The sequence below is a fragment of the Pristiophorus japonicus genome, unplaced genomic scaffold (genome assembly GCF_044704955.1).
Source record: "Pristiophorus japonicus isolate sPriJap1 unplaced genomic scaffold, sPriJap1.hap1 HAP1_SCAFFOLD_913, whole genome shotgun sequence".
Lineage (NCBI taxonomy): Eukaryota > Metazoa > Chordata > Chondrichthyes > Pristiophoridae > Pristiophorus > Pristiophorus japonicus.
Genome location: NW_027254839.1, coordinates 2,825 through 20,206, shown reverse-complemented (window position 1 = coordinate 20,206; position 17,382 = coordinate 2,825). Strand labels below are relative to the sequence as shown.

The window sequence follows — 17,382 nt, the reverse complement described above, 5'->3', positions numbered from 1 at the left end:
AGTTTCTCTTCCAACATCAAAATACAAAATGTTGGATATGAAGCTTGGGAGCTTGTGGTTTCATCAATCGGCAGTCCCTCGGAATCGGGGAAAACTTGCTTCCACCCTTAAAATGAGTCCTTAGGTGGCTGAACAGTCCAATACGAGAACCCCAGTCCCTGTCACAGGTGGGACAGACAGTCGTTGAGGGTGGGACTGGTTTGCAGCACGCTCTTTCCGCTGTCTGCGCTTGGTTTCTGCATGCTCTCGGCGATGAGACTCGAGGTGCTCCTGGATGCACTTCCTCCACTTAGGGCGGTCTTTGGCCAGGGACTCCCAGGTGTCAGTGGGGATGTTGCACTTTATCAGGGCGGCTTTGAGGGGGTCCTTGTAACGTTTCCTCTGCCCACCTTTGGCTCGTTTGCCGTGAAGGAGTTCCGAGTAGAGCGCTTGCTTTGGGAGTCTCGTGTCTGGCATTTGAATGATGTGGCCTGCTCAGCGCTTCGATGCTGGGGATGTTGGCCTGGTCGAGGACGTGAACGTTGGTGCGTCTGTCCTCCCAGGGGATTTGCAGGATCTTGGTCACGGTGCATTGCTCGCTGCACCAACCTCGCTGATGGCACGATCGGAGTTTCAGATCACTGCACGGCTTTGAGTTTTGCTTTCGCAGATTTATTTGAACTTGCATATATATATATTCTGTGCATCAACGGGTAGGAGGGAACTGAACCTTGTATTTGGGTAAATCAATTTTAAACAAAATCCCACTGACTAAGACGAGCTCCCGGGAGCAGCTTGTGTTTGGGTGAAGCGAATGAATAGAGTTGATGAGGAAATGTGATGCAAGGCATCAGCTGTTAGTCAGTTCTGGAAATAGAACACCAACCCTCCACTGCCATTACGCAATAGAAATGAGTTCCAACAGTTTAAAATGGAAATAAACTTGTATTGTAGTAATTTCCAATAACATATTCTTTGAGTAAGATCCACTGTATATTATGCAAGTGTAATTTCAGTTCTATATAAAGTTATTGACAAAGCGGCACTTAATTAATATGCTGTGCATTTTGGTATAATACACTTGGAAGAAAACGATGCAAAGAGCAATTTTTAAAATGTCCCCACACAAAAGGCTGCAGAAACGGAAGTAGGTTCTAGACACCAAGACCGAAGGTGCTGACGATGCAATACATAGTCTTGTTCTCCCATCTGACCGTGCAGCTTCCTAAAAGCAGAAACAGAAGTCGGTGATGACAATGACAAATTGGCTGGAGAAGTGCAGATAGTATGTAAGCTCTTATTCAGTGACTGTATAGTTACTGTATGTTACTGTCCATTTCCTTTTGGACAATGAGGAAAAACCTTTTTACGCAGCGAATGGTTAGGACCTGGAATGGCACTACCTGAGGGTGGTGGAGACAGATTCAGTCGGGGCTTTCAAAGGGAATTGGATAAGTATCTGAAGGAAAAGAATTTGCTGTGCTACGGGGAAAGAGCGGGACTAGCTGAAGTGCTCTTGCTCAAAGGGCCGAATGACGCCTCTGTGCTGTAACTATTCTATGGATTTTCTTGAAGGTTTATTTTATCTTTTCCTTTGGCACATTCACACAGGCAACCTTTGTACTGCACTATACGCAAATACCCAATCTACTCATTGGCTCCACAGTGCACCGAGCATTGACTGCAGGCAGGACAGTTATAATCCATTGGCGCAGGGGCAAGAGCACGGTTTCGTATGTATAAACCACAGGCTCCCAAGTTTCCTATCCAGTCTGTCTGCGTTTGATGGGATAGTTCCAGGATCCTACATTGGGGAGGGGACCCAAGTCAACCAGGTACCTAACGATAAAAGAGTGCCCTCTGCCCGCCCGCCGAACAGTGTCATAGAATCATAGAAATTTACAGCACGGAAGGAGGCGATTTTGGGCCATCATGTCCGTGCCAGCCAACCAAGAGATATCCAGCCGAATCCCACTATTTAGCTCCAGGTCCGTAGCCCTCTAGGTTACAGCACTTCAAGTGCACATCCAAGTATCTTAAATGTGGTGAGGGTTCCTGCCTCTGCCACACTTTCAGGCAGTGAGTCCCCCCATCACCCTCTGGGTAAAGAAATTTCCCCTCGTATCTCCTCTCAATCTTCTCCCCAATTACTTTAAATCTATGTCCCCTGGTTGTTGACCCCTCTGCCAAGGGAGAAAGATCCTTCCTATCCACTCTATTTTAGACAACTCTTATCAGGTCTCCCCTCAGCCTCCTCTGTTCCAAAGAAAACAGACCTAGCATCTCCAATCTCTTCATAGCCAAAATTCTCCAGTCCAGGCAACATTCTTGTAAATCTCCTGTGCATCCTTTCCAGTGCAATCACATTTTTCCTGTAATGTGACCAGAACTGCACGCAGTACTCCTGCTGCAGCCCAACCAGTGTTTTATACAGTTCAAGCATAACCTTCTTGCTCTTGTATTCCATGCCTCGACTAATCAAGGTGAGCATTCCGTATGCCTTCTTAACCACCTTGTCTACCTGGCCTGCTACCTTCAGGGAGCTGTAGACCTGCACTCTAAGCTCCCTTTGTTCCTCTACACATTTCAGTGTCGTACCATTTAATGTGTATTCCCTTGCCTTGTTAGACTTGCCCAAATGCATTACCTCTCACTATCTAGATTGAATTCCATTTGCCATGTTCTGCCCACCTGACCAGTACATTGATATCTTCCTGCAGTCCACAGCTTTCTTTTTCATTATCAACCACACAGCCGATTTTAGTGTCATCTGCAAACTTCTTAATCATACCCCCAACATTCAAGTCCAGGTCATTGATATATACCACAAAAAACAAGGGACCCAGCACTGAGCCCTGCAGAACCCCACTGAATACAGCCTTCCAGTCACAAAAACACCCATCAGCCATTACCCTTTACTTCCTGCCTCTGAGCCAACTTTCGATCTAATAAACACTTTGCCTTGGATCCCATGGGCTTTTACTTTCGTGAGCAGTCTGCCATGTGGGACCTAGTCATGTCTGGTGAGTATTTTGCCCACTTAAATAGCCTACTGATCCTCACTGTTTGGGCTTCCTGATGCAGAATGGGCATTTGGGAGCAGTACTGAATGCTGTCAGTCCCTGTGGCTCTGTACTTCATGACTCGCTGCCAAAACAGGAGCTAGAACTAGGAGGAAAGTTGTCTTAAATGTCGTGTTCAGTGAGAGCACAGTCTGACACTGGACTTGGTCTTTAATTCTGGAGCTTTGGGCAGTGTGTGATGCTCATGTCATGGATGAATAAAAATATCGTTCATTCTGGTTACTGTGGGTGTTGAGCAGCATGAACTTTGCAATATTTTTATTGATTTCACCCATTCACTTACTACTAATAACAGCCCATGTTTACTCTGGCGGTAGTGGCTGGCATTAACTCAGGACAGGAGCCAGTATTGGTTGCTATGGAACTTAATTGAAACTGTATTGAGCCTTTTCATGAAACACCAACCAGAGCAAGGTGTAAATTTAAAAGGGAGCCAGACACTGAGCGAGCGCCGTGGACTGGTTGGGCCAAATGGCCGTACATCCGATGTAATTCTGCACCTCCAACTCACCCATTGCAATAATGGCCAGCCTCTCCCAACACTAAAATACAACATTCCCAAATCCAGTTCTTACCATCGACAGAGTTGTCCCAGAAGCAGGAACTGGCCGTGTGTAAACCCGCTCCGTTCTTCTGCATTATAACACAGGTCACTGAAATTGGGGAAAAAAACAGTAAATAGACCAAGTCCAAAACTGTTGCAGTTTGTCACTGAGAAAGTGAAAGTATCTTCACTGTCCATGAGGGACTCCTGTGGTTACCAACTGGTGTCCAGGGTTTGCGTACATCATAAACCTAGTGTTGATGTGATTGGTTCTTTCCTGTGCAAAAAGCCATTTCTCCGCTGTTTCCTCATCTTTCTAAACATTGTTCCATTATCGGGCGTTTGAGCTGCTTTGTCACATTCGCGTTTTATTCTATATTTGTTCCAGATCTCAAACACTGCACCCAAGTGTTTCAATCTGCTTGAGTTCTGCAAGATTTGGCACAAAAGTCCAGAGTAGGTGAACATAACAGGTGGGAATGAGTCTGCACAGCTCGAGTTGTGTTTCAGTGCAGGGAGGTGAGAGATGGTTTGAGACTCTGCCCAAAGAGCGACATATTGTTACCATCAGCTCATCAGTTTTCAAGTTTACAAAAGGGACTTCCCCACAGTAATGTGTGTGTGTGTTTGAAGGGAAGAGAGGCCGTTCCCACACTTGCTTGGAGCCTGCAAATACCCAGCAGCAGATAAAAAATAATAAAATGTTGGCTGTGACATTTGATGGAAGAATTGAAGTATTAAGCAATCTCGATTTATTTATTTGAAAGTGTTATCTATGAATAAAGAGTCCGACTGAACACTGTGAGCTCAAAGTAAAGTGTGACCGTAGTCTTTTATTGCAAGTCTCCAGAGTGCCTCTCCAGCCTGTGAGGCCTCCTTAAGTACCTGTGCTCCCAAGGGATTGTGGGATCCCTTGGGACACCAAGGGGATGAGCCCTCTGGTGGCTGTACAAGGTATATACAAGTTTACATACATAAACAAAGTGGGGATTTGAGGATCAGACTATCTGGCGAGCTCTGTGAGATATACCTGCAGTGTTTAGGTCATGTAATAGTTCACTTAGAATAGGTGTTTTGCCATGTACAAATGAATCTACATTCAGTATTAATCATCCATCACTCACCGATGTATTTAAAGGGTTTGGCCAATTTGGTGAGTTGGTTCAGACACTGCTCCACCACCGCACCTGTCCACTGGTTCACCTTGTGGTGCTGGTAAGCGCTCCCTCCAATTGTATTTTCCACGGCCTGTAATTTAAAAAAGGACAAAGTCTGCGTATTGCCATCCCCTCCCCTCCCCCCCGCCCCCCCCCCGGATCATGCAGCAAAAGACTTGGTAGAGAAATCATCCGTTGCTATTTATTCCCCACCCAACTCCTTGCTGCCCTTGGTTCTCGGACAGGAAGCACATTCGGCCGTTGCTGACCATTCGTGACCGGAGTGAGTGGGTCACTCACAGGCCGGCCCGACTCTGCATCTCACTCTGGCTCTTTTTCTGAAACATCACCCCCTCCAGCCCTACTCCCCTCCCTATCTCTGTAACCTCCTCCGAGATCCTTGCATTCCTCCAATTAGGACCTATTGCGCAATCACAATTTCTGGAGAGAGGATAGGGGGGAGGGGGGGAAGAGTGAGGATAGGGGAGGGGGAGGGGGGGAAGAAGATATAAAAATGCAACAAAAGCACTCACTTCCTTGATGATGGTGCTGACATCATCAGCAACAAAAGCCGTCTGAAACCAAGAGAGAAAATAGTGAGACCAAAGTAATCATCATAGAGTTTGGAAATAATGCAACCATGTACCCCGGTAGAATAGAAGAGATGCTTCTTGCATAAGAACATAAGAAATAGGAGCAGGAGTCAGCCATTTGGCCCCTCAAGCCCGCTCTGCCATTCAATAAGATCATGGCTGATCTGATCATGGACTCAGCTCCACTTCCCTGCCCGCTCCCCATAACCCTTTATTCCCTTATCGCTCAAAAATCTGTATCTCCATCTTAACTATATTCAATGACCCAGCCTCCACAGCTCTCGGGCAGAGAATTCCACAGATTTACAACCCTCTGAGAGAAGAAATTCCTCCATTTCAGTTTTAAATGGGTGACCCTTTATTCTGAGACTATGTCCCTTAGTTTTAGTTTCCTCTATGAGTGGCAATATCCTCTCTGCATCCACCTTGTCGAGCCCCCTCATTATCTTAGATGTTTTGATAAGATCACCCCTCATTCTCCTATGAGTATAGGCCCAACCTATTTTCATAAGTCAACCCCCTCATCTCTGGAATCAACCTAGTGAACCTTCTCTGAACAGCCTCCAAAGCAAGTATATCCTTCCTTAAATACAGAGACCAAAACTGTATGGAGTACTCCAGGTGTGGCCTCACCAATACCCTGTACAGTTGTAGCAGGACTTCTCTGCTTTTATACTCTCTCCCCCTTTCAATAAAGGCCAGCATTCCATTTGCCTTCCTGATTACTTGCTGTACCTGCATACTAACTTTTTGTGTTTCATGCACAAGGACCCCCAGGTCCCTCTTTTACTGCAGCAGTTTGCAATTTTTCTCCATTTAAATTATAATTTGCTTTTTTATTTTTTCTGCCAAAGTGGATAACCTCACATTTTCCCACATTATACTCCATCTGCCAAATGTTTGCCCACTCACTTAGCCTGTCTATATCCCTTTGCAGATTTTTTGTGTCCTCACAATTTGCTTTCCCACCCATCTTTGTATCATCAGCAAACTTGGCTACATTACACTCAGTCCCTTCATCCAAGTCATTAATATAGATTGTAAATAGTTGAGGCCCCAGCACCGATCCCTGCGACACCCCACTAGTTACTGTTTGCCTAATCTTCCTGATTCTACTAAAATGGGGCTTATTTAATAAATGTGTATTTCAATTAGTTTGCAAAGTTGTGAAGAGAGTTTAACCAGTTGCATGACCATGCAAATTCCACCTTGGTTTATAGAGAGTCCCGTAGTCTAACCAACCAACAGATGCTCTGAACATCGGGATGTACAGACCCCAAAAATCTTATTGCAGTCCACCTGACCTGTGCCGTTCACTCACTGAAACCTTCACCTGTCCAATTCCAATATTCCAGTTCCTTGTAGAAGGAAGGGGACTGCCATTGATAATACGGTTAGAATAGTGGAGGTTCCTTCCCAATGCCTCTTCTCACTGCATCCATTAACATTGTGCATTCTGGTTTCTTATTGAACAGTTTAATTCATTGCCACAAATTCACATCCACTGTAAAAACCTTCATGAGTTCAGTGACATCCCTCGCTTTCAAAAGTTGTCGAGTATCTTTTATAGAAGGACATAAGAATTAAGAGCAGAAGCTGGCCATACAGCCCTTTGAGCCTGCTCCACCACTCAATAAGATCATGGCTGATCTTCGACCTCAATTCTACTTCCCCTCCCCCACCCCCCATAGCCGTATTCCTTGAGTCCAAAAATCTATCTCAGCTTTGAATATACTCAATGACTCAACATTCACTGCCCTCTGGGACAGAGAATTCCAAAAATTCACAACCCTCTGAGTGAACAAATTCTTCCACATTTCAGTCTTAAATGTCCGACCCCTTATCCTGAGACTGTGACCCTCCTAGTTCCAGACTCTCCAGCCCAGGGGAAACAACCTCTCAGCATCTACCATCAGTTCCCCTCAGAATCTGGTATGTTTCAATGAGATCACCTCTCATTCTTAAACTCGAGAGAGTATCGGCCCAATCCATTCAATGTCTCCTCATAGGACAACCCTCTCGTTCAGGATTATCTCTCAATGTCCAGGATTGTGTAACCCTGGGCTCTAACAATCGGACCTCCCTGTGTGACCTGGGCTGGATACTCGGGTTTTTTTCAAGGTTTAGTGCTTTGATCGCCCAAAAGCAAACATGTGATTGACTTCATTCAAACCGTGTATCTTTGTGCAATGATACAAAATCAATAAAATGCCACCCTTGACCACCCCAATGGCTCATATTTAACTTAATATAACTTCGAACTATTCTTGCAGCATTTTTGGCCTATTTGTCTCACCAAGTCCCTCCTAGACTTTTCTATAAAAACCTGTGTCCTTGGAACCTCCCTGTTTGAAAAGCCTCTCTGCCAGCCTGTGTCCCGGCCTGTATCCCAGCCTCTCTTGTATCTCTCTTCACAAACACAAAAAAAGCTAATAACTTTGCCATTAACATTGTAAAGTATTTTTTGCCCAGAAAGACTAATGAATTGTTTATTTACAGTCGCTGGGGAACCAACATCAAAGGATGTTAACCACCTCCAGCCCAGCCATTTAAGAAAGACTGGTCTAAATTAGGCCATGATGTGTAAATTATCCACCCCCATTCTTCCTGTGAAAGGTGTCAAATTCCAACCATTGTTTTTATTGAAGTAAGATTTGTTTTTCATCCTTTTCTTACCCTCAGGTCAGTGCTTGGCCAATCCTGTTTTGCTCGGGATGGACCCTAGGATCAGTGGGAATGCTGCAATCTCCCTGACCTATCAGACCAGGCTCAGCCACTCCCAGCAAATGCAGTGACAGCTTGACTTGTCTCCACCCCAGGCCCGGAGACTTGCAAATATCCCTCTCATCTTCGCCATCCTTTCCTCTGACCCCAACACAGCCTCTGGTCACCAACTCTCTGCCATGGATCCGCAATCCTGATCATCTCCTGATGAACGTCCCAGGAACTTCTGTCCTGCCCTTAACCCCGAAGCAAAGCGATGGGTTCGCAGCCAGATTCCGCTCTGTGTCTGTGTCTCACTCTGTCTCTGTGTCTGAGTGTCTCTGTCTCTCACTCTAATGTCTGTGTCTCACTCTGTCTCTGTGTCTGAGTGTCTCTTGCTCTCAGTCTGTCTCCGGCTCTGTGTCTTGAGTATCTCTGTCTCCGGTTCTGTGTGTGTCTCTCACTCTGTCTCTGTGTCTGAGTGTCTCTGGCTCAGTCTGTCTCCGGCTCTGTGTCTGAATGTCTCCGGCTCTGTGTCTGTGTCTCACTCTGTCTCTCACTCTGTGTCTGTGTCTCACTCTGTCTCTCACTCCGGCTCTGTGTCTGAGTGTCTCTGGCTCTCAGTCTGTCTCCGGCTCTGTGTCTGAGTGTCTCTGTCTCTCACTCTGTCTCCGGCTCTGTGTGTGTCTCTCACTCTGTCTCTCACTCTGTCTCTGTGTCTGAATGTCTCCGGCTCTGTGTCTGTGTCTCACTCTGTCTCTGTGTCTGAGTGTCTCTGTCTCTCAGTCTGTCTCCGGCTCTGTGTCTGAGTGTCTCTGTCTCTCACTCTGTCTCCGGCTCTGTGTGTGTCTCTCACTCTGTCTTTCACTCTGCCTCTGTGTCCGGGTGTCTCTGGCTCTGTCTGTGTCTCATTCTGTCTCTCATTCTGTCTCTCACTCTGGCTCGAGGTCCTTGTCCCTGTCCCTGTCCCAGTCCCAGTGCCTGTCTCTGTCTCTGTCTCTGTCTCCGGGCCGGGCCGGGCGCTGTTACCTCCTCCGCCGGCTGAAAGTCCTCCATGGCGGCTCCCCGAGTCCCTGTAACCACAACAGAGCTGCGGGAGGCAGGATTGCGGTTCCTGCAGCCAATCGCCAACCCCGTCCCAGACCCGCCCCGACATTCACCATCAACTCGCTGCAGTTCCTGCACAAGCAACAACTGCCGTTTATATAACGCCTGTAACAAAAACATCCCGAGCCGCTTTGCAGGAGCAATTATCAAACATTTGACATCATTTTTCAATGTGTCAGCCATGGCTCAGTGGGGAGCACACTCGCCTCTGGGTTCAAGTCGCACTCCAGGGACATGAGCCCATAATCCAAGCTGACAGTCCCACTGAGGGAGCGCCGCACTGTCGGAGGGGACAGTACTGAGGGAGCGCCGCACTGTCGGAGGGGCAGTACTGAGGGAGCACCGCACTGTTGGAGGGGCAGTACTGAGGGAGCGCCGCACTGTCGGAGGGGACCGTACTGAGGGAGTGCCGCACTGTCGGAGGGGCAGTACTGAGGGAGCACCGCACTGTCGGAGGGGCAGTACTGAGGGAGCGCTGCACTGTCGGAGGGGACAGTACTGAGGGAGTGCCGCACTGTCGGAGGGGCAGTACTGAGGGAGCGCCGCACTGTCGGAGGGGCAGTACTGAGGGAGCACCGCACTGTCGGAGGGGCAGTACTGAGGGAGCACCGCACTGTCGGAGGGGCAGTACTGAGGGAGCACCGCACTGTCGGAGGTGCCGTCTTTCGGATGAGACATTTACCTGGTGTCCCGTCCGCTCTCCCAGATGGATGTAAAAGATCCCAAGGCACTATTTCGAAGACGAGCAGGGGAATGCCCCCGGTGTCCTGGCCAATATTTATCCCTCAACCAACATCAGTAAACACAGATTATCTGATCATTAATCACACTGCTGTTTGTGGGAGCTTGCTGTGCGCAAATATGCTGCGTGTTTCCGACACTACAACAGTGATTACACTTCAAACAGTACTTCATTGGCTGTAAAGCACTTTGGTTGTGAAAGGTGCTATATAAATGCAAGTCTTTCTTTATTAGGACAGGTGAACAAAAGTTTGACTAAATGCATTGACATTGACTATGTTCAGAAATACATAATCAGACTGGTGCCATGGGGAATTGTGATGCAAGTCCGCAGTTTAAGCTTTCTTTCTCCTTTCCTCCGCTGAATCGAAAATCTCCTTTAGAAACGCATACCAGATCCTAACCACTCGCTGCATAAAAACGTTTTTCCTCACGTCTCCTTTGATTCTGGTTCTTGAACCTTTCGGCAATGGGAACAGTTTCTCTCGATCTACTCTGTCCGGACCCCTTATGATTTTGAACACCTCGATCAAATCTCCTGTCAACCTTCTCTGCTCCAAGGAGAACAACCCCAGCTTCTCCAGTCTACTGAAGTCCCTCATCCCTGGAACCATTCTCGTAAATCTTTTCTGCTCCCTCTCTAAGGCCTTCACATCCTTCCTAAAGTGTGGTGCCCAGAATTGGACACAATACTCCAGCTGAGGCTGAACCAGTGTTTTATACAGGTTCATCATCATTTCCCCTTGGCTCTGATCACACAGAGTCGAGCCTACATTATTGACTGCCTGTATATTATAAATTCCAGCATTTGCATCACTTTTTGGTGTCATGGTCTCACCAGACATGGTTGCATTAGGCATTTCAAACTCTCTGTCATAATCATCAAACATAACAAGCTTGTTCTTAACCTTACTTACATAAGCATTCATCTCATTTGTCACATTAGGTACACCAGCATCACAATTCATGGTTACATTATCGTACTTGCACCCTTTTACTGCATTTTTAGCTTTAAAGTCTTGTCATCATTAAGTTGAAACTGTCCCTTTAAATTTTTTTGGCTACCAATCTCCTTTAAGGGAGCCTTCCAATCTGATTGGCTGCTCGGTGCCACGTGTTGCTCCTTCGACGCTGCCCCTCGTGATCATGGTCTGGCCGCGGCCATTTTGATTGCAGGTTCTTCTCCCCATGGTGCAGCTACCATCTTCTGGTTCTCCAGGTAGACTGTGGTGGTCTTTTCTTCCTCAGGTTCAGCCACTTCAGGTCGGGAATCCATTTCTTTCAACGATGTTCGCCTCTTGGAGTCCTGCCCGGAAGGTGGAGTTTGGGTTTTCGGTCCTGGAGATTTTGCCGCGATGTTGCGGAGTCATCGCCGCGCAGTCGAGCTGGACGGTGGGATCTCTGGATGCAACGATGGATCCACGTTTGATGTCGATTGCTGGAACCTGGAGGCCGTTGCCACTTCGACCGACTTGGACCGGATTCATCCAATTCCTTCCCAGTAACGTGGGACCGTCGCCGGCTACAATCCACAGGGGGAGTTTGTTCAACACGCCGCCCTGGGAGACCTGGATGTCCACGCTGCCAACGACCGGAATTTTACCTTTGGTGTAGGTGAGCAGCTTCACTCGGACAGGATGCAGTTTTGGTCGATTGGTGGGATTTATCCAAATTTTTTCAAAGGTCGTTTGGCTCATCACAGACTGGCTCGCCCCTGTGTAGATCTCCATGGGAACTGGGACCCCGTCAATGTCCACTTCCATTGTCCATGGAGAACTTTCGGTGGAGCAGGTATAAATTCCATACTCTTCTTCCAGGGGTTGAGCAGCTTCATCTTCATCTGTGTCAGAGCCCCGGTGATCAACCAACTCTTCAGAGACGCGGTGAGTAAAGCTTTTTCTGCGCATTCTTTGAAGGTGCGAGGAGGATGCTATGAGGCTACAGAGTGACTTGGATAGGTTAGGTGAGTGGGCAAATGCGTGGCAGATGAAGTATAATGTGGATAAATGTGAGGTTATCCACTTTGGTGGTAAAAACAGAGAGACAGACTATTATCTGAATGGTGACAGATTAGGAAAAGGGGAGGTGCAAAGAAACCTGGGTGTCATGGTACATCACTCATTGAAGGTTGGCATGCAGGTACAGCAGGCGGTTAAGAAAGCAAATGGCATGTTGGCCTTCATAGCGAGGGGATTTGAGAACAGGGGCAGGGAGGTGTTGCTACAGTTGTACAGGGCCTTGGTGAGGCCACACCTGGAGTATTGTGTACAGTTTTGGTCTCCTAACTTGAGGAAGGACATTCTTGCTATTGAGGGAGTGCTGCGAAGATTCACCAGACTGATTCCCGGGATGGTGGGACTGACCTATCAAGAAAGACTGGATCAACTGGGCTTGTATTCACTGGAGTTCAGAAGAGTGAGAGGGGACCTCATAGAAACGTTTAAAATTCTGACGGGTTTGGACAGGTTGGATGCAGGAAGAATGTTCCCAATGTTGGGGAAGTCCAGAACCAGGGGTCACAGTCTAAGGATAAGGGGTAAGCCATTTAGGACCGAGATAAGGAGAAACTTCTTCACCCAGAGAGTGGTGAACCTGTGGAATTCTCTACCACAGGAAGTAGTTGAGGCCAATTCACTAAATATATTCAAAAGGGAGTTAGATGAAGTCCTTACTACTCGGGGGATCAAGGGGTATGGCGTGAAAGCAGGAAGTGGGTACTGAAGTTTCATGTTCAGCCATGAACTCATTGAATGGCGGTGCAGGCTAGAAGGGCTGAATGGCCTACTCCTGCACCTATTTTCTATGTTTCTATGTTTCTCTTTGCAGCCTTTGCATGCATAGTCTTTGTAGCAGCATTGGTGGGCCCTGTGGTTTCGTCCACAGCGCCAACACGGGGCCATTCGGTTTGCCCCATGTGGCGGACTCAGGGTTGCAGGACTCGGGGCAGCATTTCTGCCTTTAGAAGTATCCATGCAGTGATTTGCATTCGCCAGTTTAGAGTTCTGGGTCAGTATTCGCCTGGAGTCACTGGCCGAAACCATGTAGGCCTGGCTCACTTGAATTGCTTTCTGCAGGGTGACCGTGATGTCTGCAGAGAGCAATTTGTGTAGGAGGCCTTTGTGGCTGATTCTGATGACAAATATGTCCCTTAGTGCTTCATTTAGGTGGTCGCCAAAGTCACACGGTGCAGCTAGTCTCCTTAAATGTGCAGCATACTTGGCAATTTTTTGTCCCTCAGGTCGCCGTTAAGTGTAAAACCGGTACCTGGCTGTGAGGATGCTTTCTTTTGGTTTTAGTTGCTCCTGTATAAGTGTTACAAGTTCCTCATAGTTCTTGGTGGTTGTCTTCTCCGGGGCTAGCAAGCCCCTGACCAAACGATGGATAGTGGGCCCACAACTGCTGAGCAAGATGGCCCTGCACTTGTTCGGTTGTGTAGCTGGTGTGTCCCCACCCAGGTCGTTGGCTATGAAGAAGTGTTCCAATCTTTCCACAAAAGGGTCCCAATCTTCCCCATCAGTAAATTGCTGAAAGTTGCTGAGATTCAACATGCTGAGCGTGTAGTTTGTGTCCTCGTCGCCAGTTATTGTGTGTCATGTATTCAACTATCATTGTAACCCATGTATAAGCTGACCCAAGTTGTACACCTTGAGAACATTGACCACAAGGGGGTGAACTTGTGGGAGACACTCCTAACCTGGACTTTCAGGTATAAAAGGGGAAGTTCCACCCACCTTCATCACTTGAGGTCTTGGTAATAAAGGTAACTGGTCACAGAGTGACCTTCTCTCAAGTATGGGCCTCATGTGCATTTATACTGTATAGTAAGGACATATCATTGGCGACAAGAAACTGGAATTTAATCCACACGAGCATGGCCACTAGCAGCACAGAAGAGAGGTACTGTGTTGGTGATGATTGGGACGACTTTATTGAGAGACTACAGCAAAGTTTTGTCACTAAGGAATGGTTGGGACAGGATTCGGCCGACAAACGCAGGGCTCACCTCCTGACGGTTTGTGGATCCAGAACGTACTCCCTGATGAAGGACCTTCCAGCGCCAGAGAAGCCGGCGGACAAGATGTTTGAAGAGCTCAGTAAGTTGATCGTGGAACACCTTAAACCGGCGAGCAGCATGCACATGGTGAGACACCGGTTTTACATGCATCAGCGGCGAGAAGGGCAAAACGTTCCAGACTTCGTGGCAGACCTCCGGCGACTGGCGAGCCTATGTAAGTTCCCAGATACATGCAGAGCGGAGATGCTGCGAGACTTTTTTATTGAGGGCATCGGGCATGCTGGGGTTTTCAGGAAATTGATTGAGACCAAAGACTTGACCTTGGAAGCGGCGGCTCTGATAGCCCAGAAAATTATCTCGGGGGAGGAAGAGACCAGAATGATGTATGACAAAAATCTTGACTCAAATGTGGCAAATGACCAGGGAGTTAACATTGTTAACGTGGCACACAGTTTTCTAGGCAGACAAGGGCAATCGGACGTGCCCTAGCATGTAGTCGAACCCAAAGGGGGAATTCAACAGAGACAATTGCTAGCTGAACGGCGATTCATGCCATCGCAATGGACAATGGGGCCATCAACACCAATGGTGCGCTTAAGGACAGTTAGAGACAGTCAGACGATCCAACAACGAGGCCTCCAGCTCATGCTGGAGGTGTGGAGGCAAACACCCAGCCAGAGCTTGCAGGTATCAGCAATATACCTGCAGAAACTGCAACGTCAGCAGTCACTTGGCGCGTATGTGCAGGAAGCCTGCAGCCAGGTTGATGTACAAGGAGGACAGGCCCGATGTAAACCCTACAAGACCAAATGAATACTGGGGGAAATCACTGGAAGCTGTAGTTCATTGGGAGGGAGGTGAGAAGTGGGGAGAGGAGGGGAGGGATGGGATGGATTGGGAGGAAGGGGAGGGATGTGGTGGGATTTGGAGGGAGGGGAGGGTTGTGAGGGAGGGGAGGATTGTGAGGGAGGGGAGGATTGGGAGGGAGGCAAGGGTAAAGATAGGAGGGATGGGAGGGACGTGGTGGGATTGGGAGGCGAGGGATGGGGTGGGATTGGGAGGGTGGGGAAGATCAGCTGCCTGTGACACTGCAATGTGAGTATTGGACCAGGCCAAGGACTACGCACAATTGCAAAGAATTGTCCCTGGAGAGATTCTACATGAAGGATTTTCTTTGTGTAGTTGGAGCCTAGAGCATTTTGCCATGGGTAACAAATGAGGCAAATTCTGAATCCTCTAAGGGAAAAGTGGACGGATATTTAAAGCAGAGAAAGATACGGGTGATAGATGGGAAGCAGAGAACCAACAGAGACATGGTGGACCAGTTGGCCTTGTCTATGGTTGTAGCTGATGATTCCTACCTATGGAATTCCTACCAGCAGGAATCAAGAACAGAGGGGAGAAAATCAAAGCTTCTTAAGATCTTAAACTCTTATTGGCTTATTTATTAACAAACTGGTGCCATTGGACATTAACATCATCAAGACATCTTCAATTAAGCTGCATCATTCAGCAAATGGGAAATCAGTATTCAAATAAGCTGTAATTGAATATATAATAAGGGAACATCACAAAGGTGTGATGACTGTGGTTTACCTCACAATTCTGCCGATTGTGTACTGCACGGTGTGTGGGTCAGTGCGTGCTGGTCTTCCTCTGGCACACTTTGTCAAATTAATGCTTTGCTTTCTTTGATGTAAATGGCGAGATTAGCCTCCGATTTCTTTACTTCCAAGTGTAATTCTAATTCTAATCAATGCAAGACCGCTGATCGCACAACCTGGTCACGAATTCGCATGGAAAATATCCCAATTGATTTCACGAGCTCCACCTGCAACAATTCTCCACCATCCACCGACTCGACAAACAAACCCTATTCTGAGTTGGTTAACACTTTCCCAGGAACGGCCTTGCTGATTGCATGCCTAATAATCCTGCTTTACATCGTCCTCTTTATTTGCAAGAGAAGCAATCTTCAAACTATATTGAAGGTAAGTTCACAACGTGCCATGCTCGGCCATGCAGACCAGAAGGTCCAAGGTTTGACTCCCACTCTATGTTGTGATCACTGATCTCAGCCAACAGTTGCAGAACTCCAACAACAATTGTTTAAATCTCGAGAAACAGTCCAAGGTGCTTTGCAGGGGTGTGGAAAATGAACGCTGAGCCAAAGGAAATATTCGGAGGGGTGACCAAGATACTTGCTCAACCAGGTGGGTGTTAAGGAAAGAAAGGGGGAGAGGGAGGTGGCAAGGCTGAAGGATTTAAGAGAGGGACTTGTGGAAAGTGAGCTTCATATAGCTGAAGGCACAGCCTCCAGTGGTGGGTCAAGGGGAGCGGAGGTTAATGCACAAGGGTCTGTAGTCCGAGGGATGGAGCGCTGGTGGGAGTGGGGGAACTTTGAGAGTTGGAGATCTGGAAGTGGTTGTGGAGATAGTGAGAGGTAAGGCCATGGAAGGATTTCAACACAAGGATGACAAATGGTCTTGAATTGAATCAGTGTTCCACAAAATAAATCTGGAACTCTGTCTCCCAAGGCTGGGGGTCAATTGGAAATTTCAAAACTGAGCTTGATAGATTTTTGTTGGATAACGGTATTAAGGGTTATGGAGGTAAGGCGGGTAAATGGAGTTAAGCTCATTGAATGGCAGAACAGACTGGAAGGGCTGAACAGCCTCCTCTTCCATTGGGAGCGACAAACACAAACACACAGGTCCCGAGCCATCTGATCAGCCCAGCTCACTGACCTCAGTCCTGGGAATGACCCTCTGTAACCCTCTCCTCCCCCTCCCCCCTCACCCATCCTCTCACCCCTCCCCCTTCCCCCTCTCCATCCTGCACATTCCCCTTCCCCTCCCTCCCCCACCCTCCCTCACCTCCCCTCCCGCACAATGCCCTCCCCTCCCCTCCCCCCCCCCCACCCACCCTTCCGCACACTCCTCTCCCCTCTCCCCTCTCCCCTTACTCTCCCTCCTCTCCCCTGCCTCCTCCTGCACACTCCCCTCCCCCTCCCCCAGGCTGGAGATGAGAGGCCAGGAGGGCTGCTGTTGCTCAGACTGTGGGCCGGCCGCAATGGGCGAGTTGCTGGGATACAGCTGCCTGTCCCGGAGGAGCTGCAGAGGGGAGTGGGAAAGGGGAGGGTGGAAATGGAGAAAAGAGAGAGAGTGGAGACGGCTCAGGGCTGATTGTTTAGTTACATTGACAGAGACTATCACACTAATACATTCTCGACAAATTCGCATCCTCACAATCATTTAATGATGGTCCTGCACAGGAGCTGACATCACCATTTGATTGATTGCTGGGAGCTGCGGATCCGCTAGGATATTTCTGTCTCCATAAACACACTTGTATCGAATGGCAACAGAGGTAATAAATACTATTTTAACTGTGTGATCGATTGTGTCGTGTCATCAAGCATTTAAAGGGCAGGTTTGTGGCCAGGACTGGGGGAGGGGTG

At 48.0% G+C, this 17,382-nt stretch overlaps 1 protein-coding gene across 1 annotated transcript; it reads right to left on the bottom strand.

Annotated features, from left to right (window-relative positions):
• Nucleotides 1-934: 934 nt before the first annotated feature.
• Nucleotides 935-9,155, bottom strand: LOC139257838 (dynein light chain Tctex-type 1-like). Its single transcript, XM_070874641.1, has 5 exons — nt 9,089-9,155; nt 5,297-5,338; nt 4,731-4,854; nt 3,638-3,715; nt 935-1,204 (listed from the first exon to the last, which is right to left on the bottom strand). The coding sequence occupies exons 1-5, from the start codon at nt 9,113-9,115 to the stop codon at nt 1,134-1,136; spliced, it is 342 nt and encodes a 113-aa protein (XP_070730742.1). The 5' UTR covers nt 9,116-9,155; the 3' UTR covers nt 935-1,133.
• Between the last annotated feature and the right edge of the window lie 8,227 nt (nt 9,156-17,382).